The sequence below is a fragment of the Drosophila hydei genome, unplaced genomic scaffold, assembly GCF_003285905.1.
Source record: "Drosophila hydei strain 15085-1641.00,03,60 unplaced genomic scaffold, DhydRS2 tig00000315-arrow-arrow-pilon, whole genome shotgun sequence".
Taxonomy (NCBI): Eukaryota; Metazoa; Arthropoda; class Insecta; order Diptera; family Drosophilidae; genus Drosophila; species Drosophila hydei.
In genome coordinates, this window is record NW_022045707.1 from 598,082 (window position 1) to 619,951 (window position 21,870).

Here is a 21,870-nt window from a genome sequence, read left to right on the forward strand (position 1 = left end):
CACAGATTCTTTTGTCAAAACTCGATTGAATTTTGATTCCGTCAGCGGCAGTCAAAGCTTGTGGCAAGTGTTGCAAGTGTGGCAAATGTTTGGCAATTAACTAAAGTGCAGCAACAAATTCAAAAATCAACTAAGAACATTTCAGTCGACCGGCACCGACTGACCGATACTCGTTCATTATGCAAGAGTTGTCAACGCCGAGCTCTAAGTGAGATCTAAACTGGGTGAGCTGGGACTCAAGTGCTGACAAGCTTGAAAGCTGCTTAAGCGTTAGTCATCAAAGTGGGCGGGGCTATACATAAGTCGACTTCAATCCACAGAGATAAGAAGTCAGTTACTTGGCCAACTGTTGTAGTTCTAGCTGTAAGCCTGTGGCTAAGCTAAGTTTGGCTGCTAATTGTATTCAAGGCTCGTTTATGGGAGCTCTAAGTATTGAATACCGTTTCTAGGCTTATAGATTATATAAGTTATAGTTATGCCCTCCTAGCCAAGTCTTCAGGTAGGTCTATGCCAAAGCAGTCAGCTATACACTAGCTGTATGACTTGCTATCTACCTGTGCTTTCAATGCTCTCACTTCGAATGGCAAACTGAGACGCAGACGGACGTTGAGTCAGACTAACATATCAACTAATATGCCCCAGTTGCAACACGTGAACGAGTATCGCAAAAAACTGAATCAACTACGCGCTGCAAATGTTGCTTAAAGCCTGTTGCTGCTGCTGCTGCTAGTTGCTGTTGGCAACAATTGCTGTTTACCTCGATTGTAGTTATTGTTGTTATAGATGTTGTTGTTGTTGTTGTAGGATTGAGTCTGTGTGTTATAGTTAGGCAGTGTAGCATATTTATTGCTCGATCCAATCGGGTAAGAGTTTCTATATTGCTGCTTCTGCTGCTGCTGTTGTTGTTGTTGTTGATGTTGTTGATAATGTTGCTGCTGATGTTGTTGCTGTTGTTGCTGTCTGTTGAAGCTATTGTACCTTTGTACAGTGCGACCTAAACGTATAGACACACATACAGACACATAGACATTTATATATAGAGGAATATATACACAACGCAAAAATTGTCTCTTGGGTCGATTTCATTTTTGCGCCTTTGCCAAAAAATTGTTATTCAAGCAGATTTTTCGGGTTCTATTTTTTTCTTTTTTTTGAGGTTAGTTTTGGTTTTAAGTTTATTTTGACTAGAAAAAAGTAGTTTGTGTGTTTAGCTTAACAACAAAATTTGTTTTGATTTATACACATTTAATACGCTTGGGGGCATCGTGGGTCGGGGCCACACAAGCAGCTAAGACTTGCCAGAGATATATATCATGTAGTCTATATACAGAGAGTGGGGCAGAGACAAAGAGCGTGAGAGAGAGAGAGGGGAGGGGGAGTATATATAACACGCCTGTTTCTGTTTTAGCTTTCTGGCTTCTGGTTTCTAAACCCATTCACCTTCTGACTGCGACAAATACTCATCATCAGCTGTCATCGTCATCATCTTACCTTGTTGACCAACATTCGAGCGTGGCAAAGTGGCGTAGGCATTGCCACCAGGACGCTGCTGCTGTTGCTGCTGAGGTGGATAGGAGACCGGCACCGGCGACTTGGGCGCTGCCGCTGGCGGCTGAGAGGCGCCATAGGGACGAGCGTAGCCCTGATTGACCTGAACAGAGCGAGAGAGAGAGAGATCAGATTAATTAGATTTAATTAGAGTTCTCTTTACGGCTTTGCCCAGCTGTTTCTCATACATAAACAGAAAAAAATTTAAATTGAAATTAGTTGAAAATCATTTTAAGTATATAAAGTATATAAACTAATTGCTGGCAGACACTGCAGCTACAGCACTAAATAAAAGAGATGTTATTATTAGTAGTTGAAAAACGTCTAATACTTTTCAGTTACAGTGAATACGAAACATAACAAAAAATATTTTAAAAATTGATTAAAATTTCTCAAGTTCTCATAAGAGACACTGCAACTGTAGTCACTGCTAGATATAGAAATACTCAATATTTTTGAACTGTTTCTGAAGAGGCTACACAGCTGTATGTCACTTGCTAGCAGTGAGCGTCTACAGTGCGTGCTAGCTATAGACGCACACCAGCTGCTGACAAGCTATATGGAGACTGTTCCAAGCGCTACTCAACGATGAAAATCTCTTAAACAAATATCAACCCAATATATAAGTTGTGCAAGTGCAGTGTTAGACGGTACAGACAGGTACAGTGTCTGCCAGCTAGACTCTTACTCTTGCAATTCAATTGAATGGCAACAAACATTAGCGAGTTAGACATAAAAACATTTAACACTTTGGCAGGCTTTGCTTGCTTAGTTCAGCTCGCAGCGATGGGCGAGGGGGAGTGGGAAGGGGCGGGCGCGGTTGGGGCGTTTAGTTTAGGCTTACTTACCCGATAGCTGGCCGAGGCATTGCCCTTGCCGGGCGGCTGCACGCTGCGTATTACATTTCCGGTCAAGGTGACATACTCGAACGGCTGATCAGAGCCGCTCGCTGCCGATGTCTGCATCGAGGGAACTGAACACGCAGCGGCAGCAGCGGCGGCGGTGGCGTCGCCAAAGCAATTGTTGTTATTAATCAAATACTGCTCATCCGCCACGTTGGCTGACATTATATCTGACTGAGCTGAAGCTGTAGCTGTTACTGTTGGCTTTGCCTGATGTGAATTAAATTTCAATTGATTAGCGAGTGTTGCACTCAGCGCTGCAACATTCTGTCCATTGCTTGTTGCTGTTGTTGTGAATGGTTTGGCCGTGTTGTTGTGTCTGTTGTTTGTGTTGTTGTTGTTGTTGTTGTTTGCGGGTAGCTGTTGCTGCTGCAGCTTATGTGAATACTGCTTTAGCAGTTGATTATATGCATTATGTCCCTTATTCTGCATGTTCATGTCATTCTCATTCTGCGGCGGTGCGGGTGGTGCGGGCGGTGCGGCTGGTATATAATTATCAACAGCAGCCACATCCAGCGATGTGCTGGAGCCCGATGCCTGGCGCGAGTGCATGGGCGACTGCTCCATGTCCAGCGAGAGTGTGGAGCTGGGGCTGAGAGCGGCGGCGCTGCAGCCACCCAAACCTGACGACGAGGAGCCGCTGGAAATTGATGAGAGGCTGCCAGCAGCTGCTGCCTGTTGCTGCCGGACAGTGGTTTGGCTGCTTCTCGCTGGCAGCTGCAGCAGCTCCTCGCTCTCAAATTGCAGCAGCTGCGTGGGCGACGGGGGCGGTGGCAGCGGCAGCTCGTGGCAGCTGCTTGCAGTCGACTCTGGCTCGAGCTCAGGCATTGGCTCGGACTAATGTGTTAATACAAGCGCGTGTTTTTTTATGGAGCGGGGTTTGGCACAACAAGAGGCAGGTGGGCGAGCAGGTGGGCGGGCGGGCGGTTGGTTGGGCAATGGCATGTAAATGAATGCGCAGTTAATAAAGGCAGTTAATTAAAATGCACAGCAAAAATTTAACAACTTTGAGAGGCTTTAAAGTGTGAGTGTAAGTGAGTGCTGTGCGTGTGTGGGTATACGTGGCGTATGCTTAATGTGTATAGGTGTGTGTGTGAGCACTAAAAATAGCTAATAGGTCAAGGTCAATGCGCCAACTAAAGCTAGCTCTTGACGCTTAAAGTGGCAAATGCTGAAGAGTTGTGTAAGATAAATGCAATTTCAAGTTGACAAAACTAAAGATCTGCCTACGATAATCCCAGATATTGTAATCTTTAAGCAATTTTAAATATTATATCATAAAATAACAAATAAAAAATCCTACCATTATATATAAAATATACAAATATTTATATAATCTGCAAAGTTATTCAAGAAATTCTTGAAGAAAAAATGTATGAGAAGTCCAAAAATTGAGTCTAGAGAAATTTAATATTTTTAATTAAAATTATAGTATAAATTGATGTATAACCAACAAGTTGGATTCAAGAAAAACTTGGAATAAAATTAAAAATAAACGAAAAAAGAAAATTAAAGAAAAAATCATATTTCAATAATTTTCAGTTCAAGAGAGAAGTTGAAATAAAATTTGAATACCTTACAAAAATTAATCAAACAGAAATTTAAATTAATTATACTTGAATTTTATGCTAAAAAGACAAACAGTCGACAGTAAATGAAATTTAAAATAATCTTAAGTATACAATACAAAAAAAAAAATATTTATAAAATAACTGTCTCTAATCTGGAGCTGAAGCTTAAGAGAAAAGCAAAACAAAAAGAAAATTCTAGTCCAAAAATGATTCTAAAAGGTATTTATTTATAAACAAAGTTGACTATAATCCCGGCAAAAACTCCACCAAAAATGTGGCAAATAAATTCGAGAAAAACTTGGAAAAAAAATGAAAATAATTCAAAAATTTAAACGAATTCTCTTTTTATGAAAATGTAATCCCAAAGCGTAATCCGAGCTGAATTTATGCGAATTGTTGAATAGAGTCCAAGAAACGTAATCCAATAGGCAAAACAAATAAAGTTTGTTATGCAACGAGACACAGGAAGCAATCACAATTTGCTAATTAAGATACAAAAACTATTTTACACTGCAATTAATTTGTGAGTTCTTTCACGAGTGCGCGAACAAAGACACTTTGCATAAAGTTTTCTTTAGCTTCGCTTTTAGAGTTTATAGATATATATATTTAGCTAACTATGAGTGTGTCTATATAGTTATTCGTTTCGCAGCTTTCGCGCTGGCTGCGTGCCGCGAACGCGAGTCGACAAGGCAAACTGAATGCGACTGAGACTGCGACTGCAACTGCGACTGTGACTGTGTCTCCGACTGCAGCTGTGTGGCTTGCTCTTTTTTTTTGTTTTTTATAGATCATGGTAAAAATAAATTGAATTAAAAAGCAAACAGCTAAAGCTGCCACAAAAAAATAAATATATATTTAGCATTTTTAGCCATTCGACTATTTGGCTAGCCATTGCACATTTCACAAAAATGCTTAGCTAGCGGCCAGCAGCTTCTGCAGTTCATTCTTCTCTCATGCTCGAGATTACTTTTTACTTTTCAGCATCAGTATCAGCATCAGCAACGGAAACTAGTTGACTATTTATCTATTTATATCAGCTCCGCTTGCTTAGTGGGTGAACAGCTCCCAATTTGCATTGATTAACTTTGATGGATGCTGGGCTACATTTCATGATGATACACACTTAGCTACACTTGGCAAAATACTAACAGGATCTTTAAAATTATTTGACACTATTTTCAGTTTAGTTTCGTATTTCTTCAAGTTTTTCCCTTTATATTACTATTCTAGTTTATTCTTTTTTTGTAATTAATTATATAATAATTTTCCTTTAGTTTATTTTTTTTTTGTTTTTTAATATTTTTTTTAATTTTATAAATATAGTTTTATTATTTTTAAAATAATAGTTATTTTATATTTTATTTATTTTTATTTAATTTATATTTATTTATATTTATTTTTATATTTATTTTTATTTAAATTATAAGCATTTGGTCTACTTCACCTTGCTTTTCGCTGAGTGTATCAAATCAATTACAGCTGAAGCATATGCCACGCCTACAGCCTAAGCTGCCCTACAGCAGCTTCCATTGGATTTGCATGCCGTACAGCTCGCAGCAAAGCTCAAGCCAAACACAATTCAAAGCGCTCTCAAAGCAGAAAGGGTAATTCACAATAAACATAATAATAATTGCATGCATAGAAGAAACAAGCGAATTATCTCAAATACACATACACGGTCGCACACACATACACACACACAAGCACAACAAATAACACACACAAATGCGAAAAGTTTTCCATTTTGTCGTTTTTATCGCCAGGAAAAATAAGAGGCAACAAAAGCAAAGAAAAACAAAAAGTATAAGAAGCAGAAGCATAAAAATTGTTTGAATTTCTTCTTCTTCACCTTTTGCCTCATCTTTTTTTCACACACACAGCGAAATTCTTTCACGTTGCCTTGAAACTTTTTGTTTTTATTTTTTGTATTTTTGCATTTTGCATTTTCTTTCAACATTTTAGCATATGGTATATATAACTGTGTATATATATATTTGTGTCTGCCGCAAGCAAAAATGTATGCAAACATGATAAGATTGATTGTAAAAACAAGTATAAGAAGAAGAAGCAGCTAAAATAGTAAAACTAGAAGCAGAAACAGAAGCGAGGGCAACTTCAAGTACTTAATTTTGGGGTCATAAGATTTTTTTGCATTTGTGTGTGTGTGTGGGAGAGTGTGTGCGTGTGTGTCTGTGTGTTAACAGTTAACAAACGCATAAGCCAACTTCTACTTACCGGTGCCGGAGTGGGCGTGGCATTGCCATTGGCATAGCCATTGCTGCCGTAACCATGCGAGTTCAAGGCCGAAGATATCGTGCTGGCGCTCAGCTTAGTATTCCTGTAGAAAGAGAATGGAGTTAGAATAGAGATCGTCCTAATCATAAGAAATGCATTAATTGGCAATCAGTTCTCCCACCCTCTCTGTTGGCCTTTAATTAAGTTGCGATTTGGCCAAATTGTTCAAACAAATCCCAGAGCGCCCACCTCAAAAGGTTGACAGACAACAACATATGTCAGCCCTAACGAACGCTCTCTATTCATATATATATATATATATATATATCCACATTTTTTTCTTGATGACTAGTTATAGTTGTGGCCACGCCCTGTAGGCCTCCCCCGCTTCCACCCATCAGTGCTCGACTGCAATTGTATTTAATAAAAATTTTCGCTGCTGACACGTCGGCAATCAGTTGTCAGTTTTTATGTCCACGGCAGATGTACAAAAAGAACGTCATTCAATTGGTAACTAGGGAGAGACTGAGAGTGAGAGACAGAGAGGGCAAAAAGTCCTGGTACCAAGCAAACAATACACAGGGGCACAAATAATATTTCCCCCTCTTTTGGCTATCGCGTCGAAATGTCAAACGTGTTTTGGCATACGGAAAAATAAATATGAATTGCATTTTTATATTCATATTCATATTCATATTGATATGAATATTCATATTCACATTTAATTCTTTTCATATTTATATTAATTTGTCACAGGCCAAAACTTGTGTAAACAAATTGCATTTAAAATCTGTCAAATCTAAGCGAAACGTAAAGTATTATCATGTCAGTTGTATAAGGAACAATTTCAGGGTATCTATTGTTGCATTTTGTATTGATAACGAAATAATATTTATTTGTATTTCAAATCTAATCTAATTAAATTTCATAAACTATGCTTTAAGCTAATCTAACGAAAACTATTTGTGTCTAGTGGATCCACCTGAAATTCCTTTGGCAACCTTAACCGCTCACATTTAGGTGCAGTTGCCTGATGTGATCTTGGGCTTTCTCAGCTATTTAGCATTTTAGCTCTCAACTTTCAATATTTACAGGGTATTTTGCGTGATGTGTACTTACGGCTTAATGGGCACTGGCACATAGCCCTCGGTGCCAGCAGGGGGATGCGACTGGGCGGCCATCTTGGCATGGACGTCGCAATATAGCTTGTTGTTGAAATTGTAGTAGCCCTGGTTCTTCAGGGAGGTGCCACAGGTGGCACACTTGAAGCACTCCACATGCAGATTCTTGTCCTTGATACGCACGAAGACACCACTAGAAAATGTTATCGAATATTAATCGAATATCCAAAAGACTTAAACTGGAAAGCTCTCAGAAAATGTATACTTAAATACTTTATGAAAGCTTGATTAGAAACGCTTAACGATTGTTAGTCCATGTGCGTTTCGTAAATGTTATCGATTAATAATCGAAATGTGATATGTGTTATCAAATATTATTTTAAGCCACATCAAGTGACATTTTAAGACGAACTTATATTTGAATTGAATTGAATAACAATTGATAACAATGCGGTTCATATGCTATAAAGCCCTATAAGCCACTTAAGAATATACATGATTATCAAATTCTTTTATATATACACAAATTAGTTATCGATAAGGAATCGATATGTTTTTTTGTTATGAAATTAATAGAAGTCAAAACAAGTATTTCTCAAAATTACTTTAACTCTAAATAGTTTTGAAACTTAAATTAAATTTATGATTAATCCATAAATATTTATGCACTTTAAGTACTTTCAATTCTCATAAACAATGAAATAATTGATTAATAATCCAAATCAAATATTTATAAAACTGTACCAAGGGCTCTTGAAAAGCTTCTGGTTTGTTGAACAATCTACAGATATTTATCTGCTGTAGCATGTCAAGTATTATCGAATACTTATCGAATGAATTCATGATACAGTTAGTAAAAAACGTTAAATAAATAAATGTAAATGCGGAATAAAATATGTTAAGTCCCTATAATGAATTATCGAATTAAGCTCTCTGAGTCGCCAATGGGCAGCCAATTAAATTGGCATACAAATTAATACAAATGATGATGATATTCCCCAATGACAGCCAACTGTAGTCCAACTGGCAAAGAGAGAGAGAGAGAGAGGGAGTAAATCCAATTGGAAGCCAGCTGCATAGTGTTGCAGACGACGCAAGGTGTTGGAGGCGTGGCTGCATAATAATCATGTGCACTGCATAAATTTAAACAATTGACTTCGAAATAAAAGCAAATTAAAATGCGCACACACACACACTGCAACAGACACACACTGCGACACGCACACACGCAGACATACAAACAGACAGACATCAATGAATTATCATTGTAGAATCCTTACACAATGCCCACGCCGCACAATTGACAGGCCGGATGTCCGCTGGCGGACAATGGACGCACACCATCCAAGCCGCCGGCCAGTGCCGCCGCCGCAGCATCCATCTCGGCCTTGTACTGGGGACCCTGCAGAGCGGGGCATATGGGCATAACAATGATGCGCGGATCGTGCTGCTCCTCCTGCTGTGGCTGCTCCTGCTGCTGGGGTTTGGCAACGGGCAGGCTGGGTCGATGCGTGGCCGCCGGCGCCAGCGTATTTTGCTGTAAATTGGTGCCGATGCGTTCGTCCTGTCCATGGCCCTGCTGCACCTGGCTGTGGGGCAGCGGCGTGCGTCGCTCGTTGCCGCCAATCGCATGGCTTTGCGTCCAATAGAAGTTCGCCGGACTGTGCGGCTCTGCAGCAGCGACATTATTATCGCCATATGCACAAAAGTTCAATCAGTTCACAAAGCCTTTGACAAGTTATTTGCAAGCAATGTGGGAGAGGATGGGATGTGACACCCCCGCCCCAGGAATAGGCCCCACCCTAGCAAATCCCCCAGGACAGCCCTAAAATATACCCAGCCTAATCTTGAAATAAACTCTGGGCTACTACTCGGCTTAACTGACAGTTAGTGACCAGTGTTAATCAAAGTGTTAGTGTTAAAGTCACTGTAAGTGTTAACGTGCATGTTAATGTTAAAGCAACTGTTAATGCTGGAATGATGCTCGTTAAGTGCGCAGACATAAATAATTCTTTAATTCTTTTTCAGATAATCTAAATGTTCATTTAGACTTAACTTGAATGTTAATTGAATTTTACTGTTATTGTCATTCTTAATGTCGCTGTTTCTATTTTTGTCTCTGTTGCCGTCTCTGTTGCAGTCTCTGTTACTGTCCCTGTTACTGTATCTGTTATTGTCTCTGTTGCCGTCTTTGTTACTGTATCTGTTACTGTCACGGTTACAATCTCTGTTACTGTCACTGTTACAGTTACTATCTCTATTCCTGTCTCTGTTACTGTCACTGTCTCTGTCACTGTCTCTGTTACTGTCTCTGTTACTGTATCTGTTATTGTCTCTGTTGCCGTCTTTGTTACTGTATCTGTTACTGCCGCGGTTACAATCTCTGTTACTGTCACTGTTACAGTTACTATCTCTATTCCTGTCTCTGTTACTGTCTCTGTCACTGTCTCTGTCACTGTCTCTGTTACTGTCTCTGTTACTGTCACTGTTACAGTTACTATCTCTATTCCTGTCTCTGTCACTGCCTCTGTTACTGTCTCTGCAACTGCTAGTGCTGCTATTAATGTCCATGTTATAGTTGTTGTTAGCTGGCGAATGCCTCACATAAATGATTGTTGCTTTGATTTCAGTTAATGTTCATCTGGCTGGCAGCTTAAGTTATTCACTTGTGTTTTTAGTTACGACACTTACGTAATGAGGCGTTCGCATTCGGTGCAAATGTTTTGACCAGTCGGCAGTCCCCCGGTGCTTGGGGGCTTTGGCGTATTGACGGGGGCGCTCACATGACGAGTGGCATTCGATTGTTGTTGCTGATATTGTTGGTGTTGATGCTGATGTTGGTGTTGGTGTTGATGTTGGTGTTGGTGTTGTTGTTGAGGTTGTTGTTGTTGTTGATGATGGTATTGCTGCTGTTGCTGGGGTGCATCATGCTCATAGTTGTTGTTGTTGTTGAATGCTGTGTTTGGTTTTTGTGTAGATTGTATTTTGTATGGAATAGAGTTGAGAGAGTACAAACATGAGTTAGCGAACATAGAACGAGAACGAGAACAAGAAGTAACTGCAAACAGAAATCTAACACAAAATTTCGTATAGTATAAGCCAATCTTATCTTAAACTCTATACCCTAAGCTAAAATTTATGTATACTTTATGATATATTTATATTTAAGATAGATAAAGAAAGAGAGAGAGAGAGAGAGAGAGGGGGGAAAGAGTGAGTTGTATTTGTATTGTATGATCTGCTTTTAGAAATTCGATTTGATATAAAGAAAACGAAAATCCATTTCTTTGTGTTTATCTAAGCGCAAAACGGAACAGAAAATTGATACAAAATCAAAATAAATAAGAATAAGGTAAATACAGATTAAGCTAATATATATTTGGATGCCCTAAAGAACAGTTCAAGGTCTTTGCTAGGTGTTTTTAAAAAAAGAATCTAGAGAGTCAATGCTGCTGTAATTTCAGACTTATTTATAGACCAAAGGCCAAATCTAGCTGGCAACACATGGCGTATGCGTAATATTACAACGCCCCCCACGTCTAGTTAGAGAGTGCTAACAGCTGCTAGGCTAGCCTAGGCTAATCGGCTATGGTGTCGCATCTAAAGGGATTCTCGCCTGCATTAAGCAGCAGGAGCATGCGGGCCAGCTCATAGTTGGCCGCTGCCTTACCTGGAGTCGATTGTCCTGTCTCTTCCTCGCGCAGGAACTTCAGCACCTCCGAACGGTCAGCCTGGTATTCCTTTTCGTTCTTCTTAAAGTTCACACTGTAAGAAAATAGAGAAGAAAATGACATTTAGAAACTGACTATAAATTTCCATTGCATACTTTCAGGCCGCATTGGAAATGCAATAGAACAACGCAGCGCACAAAAGTAGGCTATAAAAAAGAAGTGAGCGAGTGAGCTGAAAGATTGTTGCGCATGGGCCAACGCCAAAGTCGGCTCAAAATAAAATAATAAAAAAGATCCCCTAAAGAAATTAAGTGCAAGCAAGTCCCATGCGTGCATTTCAACAAAAAAACACGCTCAACACGACTCGACGGGCAAAGCACACCAAAAAACACTTGGCCGAGGGGTGGAAGGGGTGGGCGTGTCAGGGATAAAAGAGCTGCTATCATTTGGCGGAATTGCACTCAGCTTTAGACGCTTAGGCGACCCTGTGGTCGTGCAACACAGACCCAGACCCAGGCCCAGGCAGACGACGGCGCGCCAATAAAAAGAAGCCAAAAACAGAAGCCACAAAATGAAACAAAAAAACCAAAAACAAATTTTAAAGTAAAAGTTTTGTGTGGCATTCGGTTGTCATGGCAGACAGTTGTTTTTTATACCCTGCTTACATATGCACGGCAGGGCATATAGGCAATATTTGGTTCTGTTTTTGCCTGCTGCTGCTGCTGAGTTACTTAGCAGGTAGATACTTCACAGCTGTAGCAGATGAGGAAGTTAAAGTGTGAAGTATTTTTTCTGACTTACAGTTTTAGAACTAGATCTCAATAGCTGACAATTGAAGAATCCCTGAATGAGCTGTTAATCTTATAAATTCAAATTAGGTTTCTAATAAATTCTCTTCATGTCATGTCATCATCAATAACAGTCAGCAAATGGAGGCTGATTTTATTTATAGTTTAAACACGTGTGGAAGTATCAACACTTGTCCAACAAAATAGTACTCAAAGCTAATAACCTTAACCCTAACTAAAACTAATTATAAGATAGGAACCTAAAATGACACTTGAGAACGACTTAAAGTGTAAGGCGGAGGCACAAATGAAAACAAGTTGCATAAGCATGACTGAAAGTAGTTATAATATGCTCATGTTAGGCATACACGATTAAGATTTTAAGTGAATAGAATAGTAATATTCTAGAATTGATCAAACAGAGATGTTCCCTATTTTCATTTTGGTACTTTGAGGCTGACACATAGCTCAAGCTAATAGCTAGCAAAATTGCACTGAATGAAACGCACTACTAATCATTACCAAGTGCAATTGAATAGGGTATCTAGCAGTCGGACACATATTTAAGATGTCTGTTTACTCTTTTCACTTGCTTTAACATTCATATTTTGCCATAAACAGCGTTTGCTAACCAGCCAAAAGGGAAGTCGAGCAGACTGACCACGACTACAGAGCCAAGAGAAAGAGAGAGAGAGCGAGAGAGAGAAAGATATCTAGTTGAATTACTTACCCTAGAACACCGCCAGCCAAAACCTCCGCCTGAGCAGAGAGGGTTTCCGCAATAGATTCATCGCTGTAAATGCCAACCGGGGTGTTGTATTGTTTATTGACGATGCTCTTCACGCCGCCATCGCCGCCGCCGTTGGCCTGAAATAAACAGAGCTCGAGATGAAAGTTGGAAGAGTGATAAAAGTTTACCAAATGAATGTAACTTATTTTTATATATAATTTCGTTTATTTATTAATATTTATTTTATAATTATTTTTTATTTATTTTATTTTTATTTATATTTTTTCCATGTTCTGCTCGTCTAGCCCACTGTGCAGTGTCATATAGAAATGATTATAATATAAATTCATAACAATAAAATGTACGCAAATATATGCATATCATACACATTGATATTATTATGCATGACACATGGGTGGGTGTGTGTGTGTTGGTGTGTGCATTTGTGTGTGTGTGTATGAGCCACATTAATTCTTGCCAGCAAATAATCCTAGCACTCTTATTCATTACTCATTCTGACACTTTTCAAAACTACGCACAAGCAGACTGACAGACAGAGAAGGGATGAAGAGAGGGAGAGAGAGAGTGAGAGGGAAGGGCAAGGGAGCGGGAGAGGGAAGGGAACATCGTATAAATGCAAATGTTGTCAACTCATAGAAAACAGACAAGTTTCCACTTGTGCCGAAAATAAAATGAATGAATATGAAAACCCACACAACAATGAGACAGACAAACAGAGGGAAAGAGACACAGAGATAGAGAGAGGGGGAAGGGAGACAGAGACAGTTTCTGACAGCATTTCCCTGAGAGACTAACTATCAACATCATTGGTCATCAGCACGTCGGCTGTAACTGTGTGTGTATGTATGTGTGCGGGAGGCTAATGTTACCTAAAAGTAGGCTCAACCCAAAAGCCACACTCCAAAATGAACTTTAAGCATTTTAATTTCTTGGTCAACCAGTCGTTGGAGAGAGAGCTTATAAATGTTCTAAGTGCTGCCCACAAAAGTGTGCTATACCTCTTTTAATATGGTGTTGAGCTGGTAGAAATTGTTAACGATATGGAAAAATTAGCAAATAGAGAACCAGAGTGGTTCATGAAGGTGTTGAGCTATCAAAGTCTATTCAATATATTGCTATATATTCTATATAGATGAATACTCTAAATAATAGAGGGAAAGTTTGTGTCTGTCCAAGTCTACCAAAGAGCAGAAGAAGAGATGCTTGACTAGTGAGAAAATCATTCACATTCATATTTATATATATATATATTTATTTATTTATGTATATTTATATATTTGTTACTTACAAATGGACGCGCCGAGTTATTGTAGCCGCAGCCAATATGCTGGCTATCGGTTTGATGATGAGCCAGAGAAGTTTTCGTCACTGTCTGCAAATAGGGCGAATTGGCCTGTGGCACATTGCCAGTGGGTGTAACATGTGGACGCCAGGTAGAGCCGCCACTGCACGCATCACAAAAAGAGCGAAGGAGAGAGAGATAGATTAAGAGCAGTTCAAGCTTAACCAGAGCTGAGTGAAGTTACCGCTGCACTGTGATGACGAAATTGTTGCCCGAGCGCACGACGATGTCCTGCGCATCCTTGTGGCGACAGTTAAAGACGTCCACGTCATTGATCTTAATGACAGCATCACCTGGCTGTAGACCAGCCTGCTCCGATAGACTGCCAGCATTCACCTGCAATTGCAATTGAGAAGTGAGCAACAATCAGTCAATCAAGCAATTAATCAGTCAATCAATCGAAGCATTCACATTAAACCAGCAGCAAAACATAAATGAATTCAGCAAATATGAAAAGCGCAGCCAAAAAAATATCTTTGCTCAGATTTTCTTTATTTTCCATTTAGTTTAGTTTATGTTTTCGTGTTTTCATTTATTTATTTATTCCGCTGGGAAATCGTGCGCGGCTAAAGCTATAAATTTGCCAACGATTAAAATCGTAAAAGTTTCACAGCCACAACAGAAGCTGCATTACCCCCATTGCACACATGGGTTCCAGAGAGGGCGAGACGGTTTGGGGCGCTTGCCACACCTTTAATGCAAATATCCTAAAGCTTAAGCTTGAAACTTGAAACTGAAATTTGTTTAAAGTTGAAAACGTTTTTAAGATCTAAATAAATTTAATTTGAAGTTGAAACAAAATTGAATTCAAGGCAAACAGACTTGGGACTTGCTTGGCCTTAAATAGAAAATATTTAAAATAAATTAAAATTAAATTTAATTTAAAGAAATTTTATTACAAATTAAATTTTATAATAGTTTAAAATATTTAATTTATACTAATTTATTTTTATTTATATATATTTATATAATTTGAAAAAAATTTTAATTTGCTTTAATTTTAATTTGCTTAAAACTTTTTAAATTTTTTCAAATGGAATAAAACTTAAGAAATTTTATTTAAAATTTTTAAGATAATAATAATTAATAATAAATTTAAAATAATTCAATATTTAAATATTTGCCTTAAAATGTTTTCAATCAATACTTCGAACTTTTTAATAATATATATCTTTTAATAATAGTAATAATAAATTTCAAAGTAATCAAACTAAAATCTTTTCTATCACAGCCGATTGAAGGCCACAAAACACAGAAACCTCAAAGTCACCGCTGTTGTTGCACTTGACTTAAGTCTAGGCTCGATTTATGTGCCTCGACTCCCCACCTGCCACGTGACTAGGCTCAGGTGTGTCGAGTTGAAAATTATGCGCGCTCTGCACGTTTCCACTTTGCCAAATTGTCTGTTTATCAGACTCAGCCAGCCTCTGTCTCCCCTCTCTCTCTCTCTCTATCTCTCTCTTTCTCTCTCTGTATCTGACTGAACTGTCGAATGTGGTTCGCTTTATATTTACACAAAACAGCAACACACACACTGTGTGTGTCTGTTGGCTGACTGCATAAATATTTCATTGGCATGTTCGCCAAGCGAGACACCTAAATTTTGTAATATTTACAAAGTTGCTAAAAATGTGGCGCACCGAAAAAACCAAAGCCAGCAAAACCAGAATCAACCTGAAAGCCTGCCAGCCCCAAGCCCTAATCTGGGAGCCAGAACCAGAACCAATGGAGCCAACGGAGCGGGCAAATGACAGAGACCCAAAAAAAGAAAGAAGCAAATTCAAGCAAAAGCGCGCGCTCTCTCTTTTTTCTCTCTCTCTCCCTATATCTGTCTCTGTCTCTCAATGGATGCTGTTGACATGTTCATTTTCTTGTAACATGTTTGTTGCTGTTGTTCGACTGTTGAAAATTGAAATTGGTCGGACTTTGAGGTGTTACACAGGGAGTGAGTGAAAGGGAGGAGAGGAGAGGAGTGAGGCAGAGACCGAGAGAGACAAAACAGGGGCTGGGAAAACGAATCAAAGTATGCGCTGTTTCGCATTTTGTTTTTATTGATTTGACACAAGTATATATACCCTAACCGACACTCTGGGCATGACGGAGGTATGAAGCAACATGCAACAATTTGAAAATGGATAACGAGACTTCGAGCTGTATTTAAACTTAAACTTGAAAGAAGACTGTTTACTGCCACACAATTAGATGCAAGCAGACATCATTTAAATGCGTTTTTCAACACTGTTAAGCAGCTCTTACAATACTAAATTAAGCTCAAGTTTAACTCACTACAAATTCTTTTTGGAGTTAATCCATGCTTTTGCGCAAAGTGAACCACTCCCATATCGAAGTTGGCTTCCGTTTTACAACACTGCTTGCAACACTTATATTATTACGCTTATATATTAACACTTATATTATTATATATTGCGTGTCTCTCATTCTACAGGGTATTTGTAACATGAGCTTAACTTCAACTTAGTGTTGTAAAAGATGTTTTTTTTTTCTGTTTGCCAGCAAATTGCATGTCACAAAAGTGCGCTTGGATTTAATGTGTGTGTGTGTGAGTGTCTCTGTGACATTGGAATATTGACATTTAGACAGTTTTATGAGTACCTGCGATCAACATGCGCCCCGCCCACAATATTTGTGCACTGTCTATGGCCCTATATATGGCTGTTTGCGGCTCTCTGTGGCTTGGGAGCCACTGCAACGCTGTCTGCTGTCCGCTGTTTGCCAGCTTTGTTGTGGCTTGGGGCCGCTTGCGCTTGTTAGACATTTGTCAGCTTTATAGCATTTGTGGCCAGCCGCCAATTGACAAGGCATTTGTTTTCTGCCTTTGACTTATGAGCGTGTCGAAGGCGAGCTCCATTTCGATTACCATAAAACTTTGATCCCCCTCCAGCCCAGCCGGAGCACGCGACCGGAGCACGCGACCCTCTTTGACTCGGCTTACAGCTTGCCAAAAATTTGGGGACCAGCCAGCAGGAGATATTACATGTGTTAGCCAGAGGACTCAAGCAAATGATGATTTATAACAGGACAGGAGCTGAAGCAGCCTCACAGTGGACCAGAAAGAAAAAGAGAGAGGAGAAACCTCTAGCTGCCTGCTAATAATCAAATCTTTCTCATGCTTATTTTAATTTCAAAATATTTGAACATTTCTGCTGAATAGCAGAGATGAGATGGGCTGAGATGAGTTGACACAAAATGACATAAGACGGCAGCTGATGAGATGAAATAAGTTGAAAGATGAGATAAGGAGAGATGAGCTGAGCTGAGGAGATATGAGATCGCAAGAGATGAGCTGGGAACAGTTGGAATGAGATATGGTAAAATGAGAAGAGGCAATGCGAGATGAGATGAGCTGAGAACAGTTGGAATGATATAAGTTAAACTTAAGCTTACTGCTATTAGATGCAATCAAATAGGTTCAGATGAGATAAGAATGAAGTTAAATACTCCAAAAGGAGTGATAGATATGAAATGAGATGAGAAATGATGAAATGAAATGGGATCAGATGTAATAAGCAGAGACGAAATAGTCATATATGAGATGAGCTTTAACTGAATCTTAAATTTTGAATTTAAAGTGACTCGAAACAAAGCCAACAACACATAGAGAGAGAGAGAGAAAGAGAGAGACAGAGGGGAACAGTAGCATTCATAAATCCATATAGCAAATTAAATTTAATGGCCAGACACAGACAGAAATGCTCGTAATCAAGTCAACTAATCCATTCAAGTGCATTCAAATTGAAATTCACTTGACAGCAATTGGAATTTAAATGAAGACCAGTTGATGCTCTTGCCTTGGCACTAAAGCCCAACTAACTCCGTTCAGCTTATGTGCTCCTGTTTGCTCTATCCAATTCAGTTGCCACGCCCACTTCTTGTCAATTTCACACACTTTTGCCTAAGCCAGAAAAACATATCCTTTAACACTCTGCAATTTAGGCTGGCAAGGGAGAAAGAGAGGCAGAGATGCACGCACATTTTGTTGCCTGTTTACATATACGAACAGTGGGTGACAAAAGTATTTGCACAGCTTTAGCAGGTCTATTGCTCTATGAATTAGTTAATTTTAGCATAAAGGTCTCAGTCTGATGTGAATACAACAAAGTCTTCAAATTGTGATAGATAATTGTTTTGCAAGGCGTGCACATAACTTTATCGCCCACTGTAGAGATGGAAAACTCGACAGCATGCAAAATATTTATGTTGATAAATCAAGTTTGCTTTTTGTGGATTAGGTGTATCTAAAATAAATTAAATTTGTGGCGCAAATTGTAGGCCAAACACAAAAGGCAAGTCCAAACACGGCAGGACGACGGACGGAGGACGAAGGACGAGGGATGCGCAGAAGCTGCCAAGTTGTTGGCCAAGTTATGAACTTGTTTAATTGAAAATAAATCAGTTTAAAGGCAACTTAAACCGCAACAACTCCATTTGCCAAGCCATTCGCCTCAAATGGTTTTATCTCTCTGTCTCTCTCTGCTCTATATGCCACGCCCCCTGTCCACCGCCAGCTCTTCGTATACGCCATAAAAAACAGAAAGCGAAATGCTCGTAAGTAGAACGAACAAACGCTCAAGAGCTGTGCGAAAGACTCGAATACTGCGGAAATGCAGCGCGCAAATACAATGAATCTCAATGTATATGAATATGCATGCCCATCACTCATACGCCCCTTCTGCCCGCTCTCCTTATCTCTGCTTCTCGCTCGCAGTAAATCAAGCAAATGCCGCTGCGGTTTCTCTGCCACAACAAATGTTGGCCGCAGCACTTGACCAGCAAAAATACGAAAAAATAAAATGAAGAAGAGCAAAAAAAAATAAAATCGCGTTGCAGTTACAAACTTGGCAAATGAAGAGTTTTGACCCTCTTGCCACGCCCCCACGCCCTTGCTGACCCTCGCTTGGGCAGCTGCGCCATCCACTGGCCAGGCAAAACAATCAAATTCAGCGAGCTGTTAATGCAGCAAAGTAAATACAATGTTGGCTCAACTCCTTTTGGGAACTGATCCAAATTTTAGGTACTGCTTCGCTTAACAAGTTCCTAGTTCTTTTACTAGTTCCATTTTCAATTACTCAACAATTTATAGTGAACAGTGCAGTAATTACAATGACAATACAATGAAAAGCCGTTGGAACATTTGTTTGCTTTTTACTGCTGCTTCCTACTGCTTCCTTACGATATTCCTGGTTCAACTGGTTGCTAGTGCCTCAACTAGTTCCCAGTTCTTCAATAAATTAAATTTGCTACTAGCTACCCAGTTCATGGGTTCAAATTGTTACTTGTTCTTTAACTAAAGCCACTAACTGCAACTAGCTTAAGATACTTTAACTAGTTTAGTTCCATAGCTAGTTCCAGATTATTGAACTAGTTCCAAGTTCATGAACTTGTTTCAACTTTTCTTAACTTATTCCTTGCTCATCAGAAAATTAAATTAGCTACTAATTTAGCAATTGCTAGCTTATGAACTAGCTAGAACTAGCTAGTTCTTGAGTTAGTTCCAAATGCATACTATTTTGTCAATTTGTCAATTGTCTTCCACTCATTTACAGCTCTTCTTAAATATTGAACTGGCAGGTCCATACATCCCAAACAACGAACTAGTTCCCAGCTCCTCAACTAGTTCCATTTTCAATTATTCATATATTAGCCAACAAAGTGAATGCAAAGCATGTGCTGTTCCGATTAAGTTGCTGATGCCTTGAACAGTTCTTCAACTAGTTCTTAGTTCTTGAACTGTGATTCCTTTTCAATTATTCATATTCAATACGAGGAACAGCTAAAGTTGCTGTATCTGTCGCTAATGGCTTTCTGCCTAACTTCGGGTACGAATTGCCAACTTTTTTCGGCCTTCTTTCTAGCCTTTTTTACGTGCTGCGCATGACTCAACAGCTCACAGAAGTTATTTATTTATTGGCTCCAAAAAACGAGGAGAGTGGAGGAGTGCAGGGCGCAAAGTCCAATCCAGAGCCTGCTTTGACATAGCTACAACGGCAACGGCAACAGCAACTGTTGCAACAACAACAGCAACATTTTGTTGACTGTCGGCAACATTTATAAATTATGATTGCAATCAACGTACCACAAAGCGCGCTCGTTGCCCGAGTGGACAAGGTCTTTTTTTTTGGAAATGACAGTTGCAGTTACACACACACAAATACACACACACTTACACACAAGCTCACTCACATTTATATAAATGTGGCGCTGCATATTCATAACTAGTAAAATGGGAAAACTTTGCACAAATGAAATTATTGTGGCCAATGCCGGGGGAAATTTGCGTCATACAGCTAATGAAAGGGTCCCAGGTGAGCGGACAGGTGGGCGGTGAGCGGTGAGCGCTGAGGCGGGCAACTGACTGTATCTGCTCGCCTGTCAAATCTATATGCGAGCGTGGGCAGCGCCTGCCAAGCGAAGCTCAATTTATCTTCGAGGCAACTATCAACAAGAGACACTACAGGTGGGGCAGGGCAGGGCGAAGACAGGTGAAAAGGATACTGACAGCTGTTGCGCATGTGTGGCAACACTTTGTGCCCAGCGAATATGCGCATACATTCATGACTAACTGTGCTGCCAAACAAAAAAAAATGAAAATTGCCTCGAGCGGAGCCAAGGAGAGGCAGAGATCGGATGACTTGGACAGCGCGCCACATAAATGAATGAGAACTGAGAGAGAGCAAATAAGAGAATACACTGAAGGAAAACAGAGCAATAGAGTGTGATATCTTAAGCATAAATGCTTAAGAAGACTCATTTGGGAAGCATTCTCTCAAGCAGGAGTTGTTGTAGACTATTTTAATACACTGAGAGATATTAGAGCACAGAATATTCGATAAGTTATAAATATATATATTGTGTCTCTTTGCGCTCAGTGTAGTTTACGCTGTATATGCAATACTAAAAGCTATTCTGCCTCAATTATTCAAATGAATCTCGTTTTAAATGGCGCTCACGTTGCGTTTAGTTTGGTCTCAAGTGCGCAATTGCAACTAAAAATTTCAATAATTGTCACATGTCGACTTCTTGATTAAAACCAGGTGAGTCGAGGCGTGGGCTGGAGTTAAGGAATTACATTCCGGGACACATGACACCAGCAGCTAGCAGCCAGCAGCTAGCAACCTGCAGGATTCAGCTTGGGTCTTGGTTAATGCGAATGAGAAGGGTTCATTAAGCAAAATGTTTGCCGACACAGGATACCTGCCTGGATATGGGTTAATAAGACACAAGACGCGCTAAAGTGACAAACGCCAGGATGACAGGATGCCAGGTTGGCAGGATGTAGTTACCCCTGTCAAAGTAGCGCTCTTCCTACCTCTCTCTCTCAGAGTCTCTATCTCTATCTCTGCTCTACCCTGACTCCATTTAAGCATCTTGTGCGTGTAAAGTCATTAGAGAGTGCAGAGAGCAGAGGGTGTAAATATTGCCAAAAGCGCCAGGCAGTCTACAAAAATACACACACGCACATAGAGACAGCGACAGCGACAGCGACAGGAACAGGGACAGGGACAGGGACAGGGACAGGTACAGATGCACAGCTTAGGGTGCGGGTACGGCTGGGAGATTGGGTGCCAAGTCAACAACAGGCAACTGCCGCAACGCAAACAAGATTAATTAAGGAATGTAAATTTCGTCAAATTACGCGCCATTGTTTTCTAGATATATGTGTATGTGTGTGGGTGTACGTGTGTGTGTATAAGGACGTTGAGATTTTTTTTTGTTGCATTAAACAACATCATCAATGGGTGGTCCCAGGCAATGTTTTTGAATGATTCGCGGACAAGGTCGAGCGCGTCAGAGGTTACCCAAGGTGTGTGAGTGTTTGTGTGTTTAGGTGGATTCTTGTGTGTGTGTGTTATTTCGGGTATTAGGTGTATCCACCCTGTGCGCTAAGCTTTTCAATTTAGCGCTTAAGGGTTGGCCAAC

The 21,870-nt window shown here is 39.8% G+C and overlaps 1 protein-coding gene across 20 annotated transcripts in view; it reads right to left on the bottom strand.

The window, feature by feature from the left end:
- LOC111599949 (PDZ and LIM domain protein Zasp) overlaps positions 1–21,870 on the bottom strand; it is a 67,966-nt gene that overhangs the window by 10,337 nt on the left and 35,759 nt on the right. For 5 of the 20 annotated variants that reach the window (XM_030223919.1, XM_030223913.1, XM_030223918.1 and 2 more), the window contains exons 5-13: positions 14,117–14,268; positions 13,879–14,035; positions 12,570–12,706; positions 11,051–11,145; positions 8,661–9,051; positions 7,379–7,573; positions 6,260–6,362; positions 2,397–3,287; positions 1,492–1,651 (exon numbers count right to left, since the gene is read on the bottom strand). In XM_030223919.1, coding sequence (XP_030079779.1) covers positions 1,492–1,651; positions 2,397–3,287; positions 6,260–6,362; positions 7,379–7,573; positions 8,661–9,051; positions 11,051–11,145; positions 12,570–12,706; positions 13,879–14,035; positions 14,117–14,268 — 2,281 coding nt within the window. Of the gene's footprint in view, positions 1–757; positions 995–1,491; positions 1,652–2,396; positions 3,288–4,530; positions 4,732–6,259; positions 6,363–7,378; positions 7,574–8,660; positions 9,052–10,071; positions 10,337–10,591; positions 10,678–11,050; positions 11,146–12,569; positions 12,707–13,878; positions 14,036–14,116; positions 14,269–21,870 lie in introns of those variants that run through there. The other 15 variants (XM_023315806.2, XM_023315818.2, XM_023315819.2 and 12 more) reach the window with 11 other exon arrangements.